Consider the following 12031-nt stretch of genomic DNA (forward strand, 5'->3'; position numbering starts at 1 on the left):
ATGGTGAAGAACTTCCTCCTTACATCCAGCCTGAATCTCCCCACCTCCAGCTTCATTCCATTCCCCCTAGTCCTATCACTCCCTGAGATCCTGAGAAGTCCCTCCCCAGCCTTCTTGTAGGCCCCCTTCAGATACTGGAAGGCCACAATTAGGTCTCCTGGGAGCCTTCTCTTCTCCAGCCTGAACAGCCCCAACTCCTTCAGTCTGTCCTCATAGGAGAGGTGCTCCAGCCCTCTGCTCATCCTCATGGCCCTTCTCTGGACACCTTCCAGCACCTCCATATCCCTCTTGTAATAGGGGCTCCAGAGGGGGGGGGGGGGGGGGGGGGGGGGGAGGGGAAAGAAACTGAAGCAGTTTTGACTTGTTCAGAACTGCAGAACACCTCACTGTGCTGCTGGAAACAGAAGCAGGCAAGTCTGCCTCGAGCCCTGACAGCAAGCACGAGGTCCCAGCACCGAGCCTGTTTTGCACTGAGCCAGGGAACGGGGACAGCCCAGGAGAGCAGGGGCTGTGCACAGGGGCTGGTGTGACAGCCATGCCAGAATGAGAGGACCCATCAAGCCAGGGCTGATGCTGCATCTTTTTATTTCATTTTTTGTTTTGCTTCACTAAGCCAATGCAGAGCAAGTGATAGGAGGAAAGAAAAAGGCTGCTTGGGGGGGTGGGGGTGTGGAAAACAAACCAACCAACAAAAACCACCTAAACCAAAAAAAAACCCCCAAACCCAAACAAAACCAACCCCTCTCCCCCCCCCAAAAAAAAACCCCCAAGACCAAAACACAACCAAAACAAACAAACAAAAAAAAATCAAATCAAACAAAATCAAATCAAACAAAAAACCAAAGAGGAGGAAAGAGGCAGCTGCTGGACTATGAGGGGGAAGTGAGCTGCTAACAAGAAGGAGGTTCATAGAGGCCAAGCCCGCACTAACTCTTCATAAAATACAATACTGAAAATAGGATCTGAGAGTCTCCAAAATACAATATCTTAAGGGGTCAGCAATAATACAAAACAAGGTTCATTATGTACAAACGAGTTCTGCTCTTGGTCTCTGTACAATGCTGGCAGTGGGAGGCACGGGGACATGCCCAGGGGGAGTGTTGGGGCGGTGGAGGGCGTGCTTGGACCCAAACAGTGGTTCTTTGTGCCGGGGTGGAGGCAGAAGATGGGCACTGCAGTGGTATCTGGTGACCAGCAGGTCCTGTCTGAACCTTGAGAAGAGTGGAGCTATGTTGAAGGCCTTCTTCTTCCTCCCCCCGCCGGCCACGCATGCATGGTTGCTGCTAGCCGTGTCCAAATCGGTCAGGAATGGCTTCGGGGGGGCAAAAGCAGTTTTCAAGAGGGAGAAAAGAGGGATGTGAGGGCCCTTCCCTCACTTCTCCCAGTCCTTGAGCAAGAGCCATCCTTCCTCTCCAGGCAGCCCTCTCCACTCCCAGCTTAGGAGGAGAGGAGAGGCTGGGGCAGTGCAGAGTGAGTCCAGGGTGCTTGAAGAGAAACAAGCCAAGGAAGAGCCTGCTGTGAGACCTGGGGGGAGTGCACAGGGACTCCCATGCACGAACACAGGGCAGCCTGCCGCAGCCCAGATCTTCAGCACTCTTGTCCCACATTGTCCTTCCATCAGATGGCAGCTGAGGGAATGGAGCGAGGAGACACTTCAGCCTTTCAGCAGGGCTTTTGCTGGAGAGGAAGAAGGCTCAGAAATGGGTGTCTGGGTGCTACAGAGGATGGCAGAGGCTTGAGATGAGGTCATTTCTGCGTCAGACTTGGCAAGTCTGGCCTGAAGGCTGGTGTGGCAAGAGTTTACCACCTTTGGTGCCAGCAGCTGGAAGAAAGAGGTCTCAAACTCTTTGGTGACCTTGGCCAGCTCCAGCCTGCCTTCTCTTTCCTGACAGATGTGTCTGTCACAAGAGATGTCAGTGTGTCCTCCGTGGCTTTCACAACACTGCTGTGCACACAGAGGCTCTGAGGGGAGCGATGGCTGTCCAAGAGCCCTCCAGTGGGCTGCACAGCTCTCCTTGGTGGTTCCTAGAAAGACCTCATTTGGCAAGAAGCAGCATTGGGGATGGAAAGCTAGGATGGGGATTGGGTTAGAAGAATGAGTTTCTCTCACCCACTCTCAGAGGGGGAGGCCTGCAGAATGGAAAGTGAGAAGGCCTCTGACCTGGTTAGCACTGCACTGTGGGGCCCAAGCTGGGAGCAGAAAGGGAAATACCACCCCTGCCAAAGCAAGGGGGCCAAGGGTGGAGAGAAGTGGGTTGTGGGTGAGAATTCTTTTCTGTTTCAGAGCTCTGGTTGCCCAGAAGCTGCTGGCTAATTTTTATGGTGGCTTATCTGTCTGGGATCTGCCTCCCCCACTCCGTTTGTGTGCAGATCTTTGCAGATAGTTGGTGTGGAAGTTAGGTAGGCATGTCCCTCAAGAGAAAACTAGAGCAAGGAAGAACTAGGTTTTCTCTCAACGGAAGCAGAAGTGTGCTAACAGATGGAGGGGAAGGAATGAGCTCAAACTCTCCAGAGCCATCTCTCCAGCAGCACCAGCAGCACCCACTCTTAAGCCAGTAAATCCAGCACTCTCTCTTCTCTCCTTCAGGTGCATCTGATGTAGCCAAGGGGTACAGCCCCCTTGGTCTGGAGGCTTTGGGGAGTGAGCTGAAGAGTTTGGAGGCTTCCCCTGATCTCCCTCCGCTCCAAAGTGAGCCCCACATCCATAGGGTAGTGCTCATTTAAGCAGGGAGGTAAGGCCAGGAGAAGAGGGCATCTCAGGGCTTTGCCAGACATTTATTGCTGGTTCTGGCAGTCCTGTGACTCCCTTCAGAGAGATCAGTACTAATGGGAGGAGGTGGGGAAGGGGAGGAACTGAACCCAAAGCCAGCTTAAGGAGTGTCTGAATGCAGTGTCCTCTCCTGACAAGTCCCCTCAGTTGCTTGGTGAGGAAGGAATCCTGCAATCAGACAGATGAGGCCTTGAGGTCCAGCAGCTGCTACAAGTATTCAGCTGTCTCACTGGAGCTTGTCTTGCTGAGGAAAAGAAAAGACAAGGCATCAGTCAAGGTTCATTGCAGCCTCCTATGCAAATTCTCCTTTCTGTGTACCCAGCTGGTTTGCTCTGAGCAGGATGGAGCCCTTCCCCAGGGCTGGAACCACCTCAACCACCCAGTTCTACTCAGCTCTGTGCCAGCAGGTCACTGCTGTATAGACTCCCAGACTCCTGCTCTAGAAAAACAAAACTTGGTCTTATGCTCCCTGCCAGCATTTGCCTCCTCCAGCCACTGCTGGATGTGTCTTTACTCCCTCCCAAACACCATGCTGTATTTCTGGGCTCTCAAGGTGCCCCCCACCTGCTTACCTCTCATGGAATTGCTCTTTGAGGTGGGTGAGAGTTGGGTCGGTTCGGTTCCGGTCAGAACCCTCCAGCTGGGATTTGCTCAGGTATTTTGCTGTCTCGTGTGTCCTGGGCAGATGAGGCCTTCCCTCCTCAGCCTGCCCTTTCTCAGCCTCCCACCCCTCAGGATGGTCCATGGTTAAGAAGGAGCTATAGCTCTCTTCTAAGGAGCCAGCACCCTCGTCATAGAAAAGGAGACTCCGTGACTGAACTGGAAAACAGGAGAGCGCGATGGGTTAACAGTGAGGACAGTGAGTCTTCCAGGGGCCACAGGCTATGACCCTGTCCACTTGCAACTCTGCAGGAGGCCTGCTCTGCAGGATACCCACCTCCCCCCAGCTTCAGGGGGCAGATGTGGACACACAGCCTCTTCAGAAGACAATCAATGTGCCCAGGGACTTTTCCCTCATGGTCCTTCCTTTGCGATGTATAGAATCATAGAATCAATAAGGTTGCGAAAGACCTCAGAGATCATCAAGTCCAACCTAGCACCCAACACCTCATGCCTACCAAACCATGGCTTCAAGTGCTACATCCAATCCCCTCTTGAACATCTCCAGAGATGGTGACTCCACCACCTCCCTGGGCAGCACATTCCAATGGCAAATTACTCATTCTGGGAAGAACTTTCTCCTCACCTCGAACCTAAACCTGTTGTGCTTTGGACAGTGGTTAACAGAGAAGGACAAAAGGCCCAGACAAGGTGCTGTTAGCAGAGTTTGTGCCCCTGCCACGCCAGGAATCTCCCCTTGCCATAGCCCCAGAACACTGAGGGGAGGACATCACCCCTGAGCCAGGAGTGTTGAGAGAGGAGCTGCAAGGGGCTTGAGAGCCCGAACCACGTGAGACTCACTCTTACTAGCTGTGTAAATGTCTGGCGCCGGTGCTGCTTTCACTGTCTGTGATGCTGAAGAGAACTCGGGGAGGCAGGGCATCAGGGATCCCAGGATCAGCACGAAGCAGAGTGCCAGTACCTAGAGAGGAGATCGGCACAGAGTTAGTGAGGAAACGCTCCCCCTGCTGCCGCGCACTAGCACCAGGCTGTGTGAGAACCGATGGTCAGGCTGGCAACTGGGTCACTGTGGTCCCCGGGGAGGGAAAGGGCTCACTCTGCTAATCTCTGCTGCAAATCTAAGAAGGGAAGTCAGAAGCTTTCTTGTACTACTTTATTCGAAGTATTTCAGCTTCAGTGGCGAGAACTTGCCTGTCTAGTTGATAAGAAATGGTGAAAGGACAGGTTGGGGAACAATTGGAGGGAGAGAGACTGAACAGAAGGGATCAACTCTGCCTTGACCAAAGGGAACCCAACCATTGGCTCAATAGGAGCCAGAGTGGGCTGCAAGAAAACAAGCTCACTGAGAGAAACCTGCCAGGTGCCACAGAACATAGCACAGTGCAGCTACTGTCCAGGCAAGGACAGAAATGACAGCAGATCTATCCTGAGCTGCATCAAGAGAGGCATAGCCAGCAGGTCAAGGGAGGTGATTCTCCCCTCTGCTCCACCCTGGTGAGACCTGACCTAGAGTACTGCATTCAGTTCTGGAGCCCCTATTACAAGGAAGATTTGGACATGATCAGAGGGCTGGAGCTCCTCTCTATGAGGACAGACTGAGAGAGTTGGGGCTGTTCAGTCTGGAGAAGAGAAGGCTCCCAGGAGACCTTATTGTGGCCTTCCAGTATCTGAAGGGACCTACAAGAAAGCTGGGGAGGGACTTTTTAGGGTGTCAGGGAGTGATAGGACTAGGGGGAATGGAGCAAAACTAGAAATGGGTAGATTCAGATTGGATGTGAGGAAGAAGCTCTTCCCCATGAGGGTGGTGAGACACTGGCACAGGTTGCTCAGGGAGGTGGTGGAAGCCTCATCCCTGGAGGTTTTGAAGGGCAGGCTGGATGTGGCTCTGAGCAACCTGATCTAGTGTGAGGTGTCCCTGCCCATGGCAGGGGGGTTGGAACTGGCTGATCCTTGAGGTCTCTTCCAACCCTATGATCTGTGATTCTTTAAAGAACTGCAGCTGCCTCTGTTAGCAAGGAAGCAGAGTCCAAGGAAAGGCTTAAATTCATGCTTGACAGGCAAGCATGCAGGACCATGTGCTTGTGCCTTCTGCTGTCAGGCAGACTAGCCAGAGCTACTGGACAGGGACAAAAGGAGAGGGGCAGATGAGAGCTCCCTGGAAATCTCCCTCTGGTGTTTTTGCACCTGCCTGCAGATTCTGCCCTAACAGTAATGCCTCAGGGCGAGACGTCAGGGGCGCTCGTAAGGGACTCTGCAGAGCTTAGAGAGCGACCAGCACAGAGCAAGAGGGAACACCTGCGAAATGACACGGAGGCAAGTGTTTATCACCTCAGTCCCCACGGATGCCGTGGGTGGCGCACAGCTAGCAGCCGCCAGCTCCCTGCTCAGACTGAGCATGTCGAAGAGCGATGCCTCTGCTGGTGATTTCTGCAGCCGAAGTTACCAACTGGCTAAGTCTGACCTATGGGGACACCTGTTGGGACAGCCAGCAATTGCTTGACTGCTTTTCAGAAGCCCTGGATCGGAATAGCCATGCCCAAGGGCCACACAGAAGCTGGGACATCAAGGTAATTTTGAGCACCACTGGAATCTAGGAGACATGGAAAACCGAAATAAACCAGCACAGGGAATATCACACCAGGTAAAGAGAGATTCTAGTTGTCCAGACACTTTATGCCTGGTTTAAAGGTAAGGAAACTGAATGGGGACAGGGTAGATGCTGTCAGAGCACATCATTGTCAATGGTAAGCTGAACATCAGCCTGCAGTGTGCCCAGGCAGCCAAGAGGGCCAATGGCATCCTGGCCTGCAGCAGGAACAGTGTGGCCAGCAGGAGCAGGGAGGTCATTCTGCCCCTGGACACTGCACTGGTTAGGCCACACCTTGAGTCCTGTGTCCAGTTCTGGGCCCCTCAGTTTAGGAAGGAGGTTGACTTGCTGGAAGGTGTCCAGAGAAGGGCAACAAAGTTGGTGAGGGGTTTGGAACATAAGCCCTACAAGGAGAGGCTGAGGGAGCTGGGGTTGCTTAGCCTGGAGAGAAGGAGACTCAGGGGTGACCTTATCACTCTCTACAACTACCTGAAGGGAGGTTGTAGACAGGCAGAGGTTGGTCTCTTCTCCCAGGCAACCAGCACCAGAACAAGAGGACACAGTCTCAGGCTGCGCCAGGGGAGGTTTAGGTTGGATGTTAGAAAGAAGTTCTACACAGAGAGAGTGTTTGCCCATTGGAATGGGCTGCCTGGGGAGGTGGTGGAGTCACCATCACTAGAGGTGTTCAGGAGAAGACTTGATGGGGTGCTTGGTGCCGTGGGTTAGTTGTTTGGGTGGTGTTGGATTGGTTGATGGGTTGGACGCCATGATCTTGAAGGTCTCTTCCAACCTGGTTTATTCTATGTATTCTATTCTATGTATTCTATTCTAACCTCAGCCCAGGCAGCACCAAAAGGCTTTCTGGCTGGCTCTGTGCCGGCCTTCAGGCGGAGCACTGTGGCCAGCTTTGGGCCCAGTACTTCCAAAAAGCTGCAAGGCAAGCAGAGAAAGTCTTAGAAGAGAGCTTTGGGAACAAGCAGTGACTCAGTAACTCAGCCTGCAAGGGAAGACTGAAGAAATCATGGTGATGTAGCAGAGTGGGCTGAAGGGAGCTGCTGGAAAACAATAGTTTTCAAATATGTAAAATGCAGCTGCACAAAGGGAGGGTAAACTGAGCTTCTTACAGTGGGTAGAAGAAGATTTAATGGGTTTCAGCTATTTCAAGACTGATGGAGAGGAGAGAGCAAGAAAGCTTCATCTGGGAAAGGTAACAAAGCACTGGAACAATCTTCCTGAGGAGGCTGAGGGCTCCTCATCATTGGAACTTCAGGAACTGGCTGGATAAATACCCAGCAGGAATGAGACAGAGCTGAAAGAGAAGGGCACTCTGCTCCACTCCCATGCTGCAAGGCACGATGATGACTCCACCTATCTGTTGGGATAAGGGGTGCTGCAGTTGAAAATGGGAAATGGGGACCTCTGAGGCCTGTGAGAGGAACTGGCCCAAGATAGAAAAGCAAACTCCAAATTCTTGAGATGCTTCAAAGCCAGGAAGCCTGAGAGAGTCGGTGTGTGGGCTGGGATGCCACTGAAAGAAGGGAGATAAGACACGGTTGGGAAGCTAAATTAGGTGTTTTATCAGCCTACAGCACAGGGAATGCCTGGAAGGCACCTCTTCTGGACTTCCACATTCCAGGTACTAGGCATAAAGAATTGCTGGAGCCAGGGGTGCTCTGATGAGCTGCTACGTTAAGGAGCAATGAGTCACTGGGCCCAGCTGGGTCCCACCCAAATATGTGGAAAGAATTTGGGAAAGAAGACAGAGAGCAGCCAACAGAAGAGACAGTCAGTCATTAAAGCCTGGTCTGAGATGGGGGCAGCAAAGAGCAGCAAAAATCGGAGCAGATTCTGAAAGGAGAAAGTGCTGGAAATGACACAGCAGGGGCTCTGGAAGCAAGGCCACTGATTGAACCAAGAGTGAAAACCAGCCCCTCAGGACACTGAGGGTGCTGAGAAAGTGGGGCAAGCACCTCCCCATCTGTTTGTGTTTTATGCCTGTTAACAGCACAGAAGCGCTAAGGGGATAGAGATAACTAACTCTGACACGTCTGTCACAGGCAGCCAGAGCGCCAATCCCGCAAAGGCATCGCAGGCATGAGGGTTATGTTTTCATCATGGAGCAGAAACTTCCCCCCTGGCAAAAAAAATGAGACAAAGAAATCAGCAACTGACTCTGCTGATGGCCCTGGCACGGCCCAGAGCTCCACAGCGAAGCCAGCTTTGCTGAACCATCATCCTCCGCTTTGAGAGAGGCAAGCGGGGACTACCAAGCCCAGCAGACAACCCCCAGTCATTTTGTGTAGTCCAAAGGGAGGCTGAAGAGGATTCCAGCTGGATTTCACAAAGCCTGATGTGCAGGCAGAGCAAGCACAGATGCCATTCCTTGCTGGTAAACACAAGGCGATGCCCACTGGGAGGAGTGCTTGAGGAGTCTGCCTGCCCAGCTGAGTTACGCGTTAAGCAAAAGAAAAGTCGACCCATTTGGATGGAAGCTCATTGAGGGTTTCTGTTGAATGGCCAATAGCCAAAGGCAAAGCAAACACAGTGCTGCTCTGCCCAGAGAGCAGGGCAGCAAAACTGCAAAGGGTTATTCCGCTGCTGTTGCATAAGCGACCGCCGCCGCCGCCGGGGTCTGTGTGACACCCGGCCCGGCCCCGCTGACTCTGAATGCAAAAGGGGAGAGCAGATGCAGCTGGCAACAGAGGCAGGTGGCAGAGAAGAGGGACAGAGACAGGCAGTTGGCAAAGCTGTCAGGGGAAGCATGGCCAAGAAGGAAGATGGAAATGAAGTTTATACCATTAGGCAGGTCCCGGTCTGCGTGGAAGCCATTTTGTAAGGTCTGGAGACTTTCCCAGCTACCAGAGCCTGCAGCTTCTGTAACTGCTGGAGCAGAGTCCTGGGATAGGAAACAACCCAAACCAAAACTTGGTAAGGAGGTAGCAGCCAGTATGTGATGCAAGAATACCACTACCCCTTGCACATTTTACCTTGAATTTCCCTTCCTGTGAAAAGAAGCATCTCTCCCTTGCTGTATCACACCCAAGTTCTCTGGCCAAACAGGCTTGGGAAGCCAGAAACATATAAAGGGGGAGTTTGAGATATAAAGTGTAGAGGAACTGTGTGAGGAATGCCCCAAGGGTCTGTCACAGTGAGGTAACACCCTTGGCCTCTTCACCAGCAGATCCATTCACCCCAGCTTTCCCTGCAGCTAGCCACCATGATGAGCGTGCCGTTCACTTAAGACTCCTGGGTGCCTCGAGGCCCAGGCAGCCATCTCCCAGCGTGATGGAGAGGCAGGCTACCAGGAAAAGCAGCCTCTGGGATGGAGGCTGAACTTGGCAGTCAGTGCAGACCTTGAGCACAGGCCTGCCTGCTCCCACTTCACTCAGGGACACACATCCTGCAACTCGAGTGGTGCCCTGGACCATCTGGTGGAGAGGGAGCTACAAACCAGTTGTAATCCCTGTCAGCATCTCCAGGCTTGGCAGCTTTGCGGAGGGAGGTGGGCAAAGCCAAACCTCCAGTTCAGCAATTGATGCATTCTCTGGCTGCCCTGCTGGAACATGTGCTGAGGCCTTTCTGCCCCATTTAGCTGAACACAGGCACTGGGGCACGTGAAAACGAAACTGCGAGGCGTGTTACCAGGAGCTACCAAACTCTTCCCCAGGCCGGCGAAGAAATCTGGGATGAAGGAGGCTGCAGAGCCCACAGTTCCCAAGGGCTGCAAGTTACTGTAGTGCAGACTACTGTGTCTCCCCCCCTGGGAGCACTGACTGCTCTACACAAATATGCTTGGGCTTTTATAAAATGCCAAGTCCTAAGAGCCAGGAGATTGCAGGAGAATCTCAGCTTTATGTCTTTCCAATTCATCTTCTGCGCCTTGTACACGTGGAGAGGAGCACAGAGCATCCCCCTGGCAGTGCTCAAAGACCAAACCCAGCTACAAAGAATGCAATGTGTATTTTGAAAATAAAACAACAATTTCCTGGCTTTTTGGCCAATCTCCTGACTTTTCTGGGTAGGGCTCAGGCTTTGTCAGCAGTGGGGCTGCCTGTGCTCCTGAAGAGGCTGGGCAGCAGGCTGTGCCCCAGGGATAAGAGCAGTTGGGCAGCTGTGTCTGTGGCAGAGGAGGCTCTGGCCACTCGCACTCCTCAGCCAGACCATGCCTGACAACCCCTGATCCCAGCACCAGGCCTGGAAGATGAGGCCACAGCACTCGTGTCAGAGATGGAAGGAAGGTGTGCAGCCTCAGGGAGTACTCCATGAGCTGTAGTGGCAGCAGAGGTGGCAGGGGGAGACAATGGCTCTCTGGCTGCAGTTCTCTCCTTCAGATGGGGCTGGAGTTGATAGAAATGGGACTACAGAAATGAGTGTCCCCCTCACCAGCCCTGCAGCCGACCCTGCCCTTGCTCACACCTGCTATACCTAGTGAGACTGAGCAGAGCTGGGCTCTCCTCCAGCCCCTGCTCCCCATCCCCACTGCAGAGCTGGAGGGCTTCATTATTTGCTTCCAAGGAAGCAAATTCCCCTGGTGATCAGCTGGCCAGCTCTGCCTGTTAGGAGCACAAACACTCACCAGATTCTTGAGCAAGAGAGCCAGGGGCCTGCTTTGGGGCTGTGGGAGCAGATTGCTCCTTTCAGGTCAGCAGCAGATGAGAGGGAGATTGTCTGGGCTTGCTTTACAAGGAGTAGAGGCAAGGCAAGGGCCAGGGTACCACATGCACAGGGAGGTGCCCTGGGTATAGTGGAAGCTGGGATCTCTGCCTTTATCAGTGGAATGGGCTGTTCCCATATCCACCAACTCTGCTCAGCTCTTTCTCAAGAGAAACCTGAAACAGCCTCATTACACCTGGAGCCTCGTGCTCCTCCAAAGAGCCCGAGAGCAGAAACAGTGGGGCTGAGAGGCTGGTGTGAGAAGCCTCGCTCCATGCAGCTGCCCTGGAGGCAGCCAGAGGCCTGGAGGGCATGGGGAAGGCAGCACCAGCCCAATGGGCTGCAGGGAGGAGGAAGACATGGGAGAAACACGCCTTCCCTCCCTCCCCTCACTGCTGCAGCGTGGCCTGTCTGTCCCAACACAAACATTCCAGGCTCACTAACCAAACCCAGCTGCCTCGCTGCTGCCATGGGCTGCAAACCAGGGCCTGGCCAAGCAGCGCTGGTCCCACCAGCAGCGGAGGCAGCCTGCCTTGCTCCTTTTGCTCCCCTGGCTTCCCTTCACACCCACCCTGCCCTGCCCACTGAGGGCCAGGTCTAGCCCCTCTTACCTGTTTGCATTTTCTAAGGTCTCCACCTTTTTCCAGAGCTCATTGTTTTCTGTTGTGTATGTCTCAACCCTGCAGGAACAAACCCCACAGCCAGTTAGGTACAAACACTGGAGCGAGACAGACAATGTGTTCCTTGCACAGAATCACAGAATCACCAAGGTTGGAAGAGACCTCAAAGATCATCAAGTCCAACCTGTCACCACAGACCTCATGACCAAACCATGGCACCAAGTGCCACGTCCAATCCCCTCTTGAACACCTCCAGGGATGGTGACTCCACCACCTCCCTGGGCAGCACATTCCAATGGCAAACGACAATCTCAGTGAAGAATTTTCTCCTCACCTCCAGCCTAAACTTCCCCTGCACTGTGGAGGCTCAGCACCCTCCTTCATTACCTGCAGATATGGTCTTGGAGCCAGATGTTCCTGGCCTATCTGGCTGCAGCTAGCCCTGATGGACCAGGGTTGAGACTGCAGGTGGAGAGTTAACAACATGACAGCTCCCAGGTCAGGCTGGGAGAACCAGCAGCACCTGGCAACAAGCTGATCAAGTCAGGATAGACCCAAAGTTATGCAGACACTTCCATCTATTCCAGACCTCCCTAAGGAGCATGGAAAGGGAGCAGGGGATACCAATCGAAACCTCTGCCACTCAGACCGAAGCTGTGCTGGCCGTGCGCCTTGGGTTTCAAGCACAGGCAGCCCTGTGCAAGCGCTGGGCCGGCTCCGGCTGCAGGCACTTGAGGGCAGCAGAGAACCTGCAGGCTCCCTCCCACTGCTTCGGAAGGG

The 12031-nt window shown here is 53.5% G+C and overlaps 1 protein-coding gene across 2 annotated transcripts in view; it reads right to left on the reverse strand.

The window, feature by feature from the left end:
• Positions 1-1894: 1894 nt before the first annotated feature.
• CREB3L1 (cAMP responsive element binding protein 3 like 1) overlaps positions 1895-12031 on the reverse strand; it is a 48224-nt gene continuing 38087 nt past the window's right edge. For both annotated transcript variants that reach the window (XM_054162170.1, XM_054162169.1), the window contains exons 8-12: positions 11243-11311; positions 8775-8874; positions 4232-4352; positions 3343-3589; positions 1895-3014 (exon numbers count right to left, since the gene is read on the reverse strand). In XM_054162170.1, coding sequence (XP_054018145.1) covers positions 2978-3014; positions 3343-3589; positions 4232-4352; positions 8775-8874; positions 11243-11311 — 574 coding nt within the window. In that variant the 3' untranslated portion in view covers positions 1895-2977. The remainder of the gene's footprint in view (positions 3015-3342; positions 3590-4231; positions 4353-8774; positions 8875-11242; positions 11312-12031) is intronic.

This window comes from Dryobates pubescens, chromosome 5 (assembly GCF_014839835.1).
Source record: "Dryobates pubescens isolate bDryPub1 chromosome 5, bDryPub1.pri, whole genome shotgun sequence".
NCBI classification, from domain to species: domain Eukaryota; kingdom Metazoa; phylum Chordata; class Aves; order Piciformes; family Picidae; genus Dryobates; species Dryobates pubescens.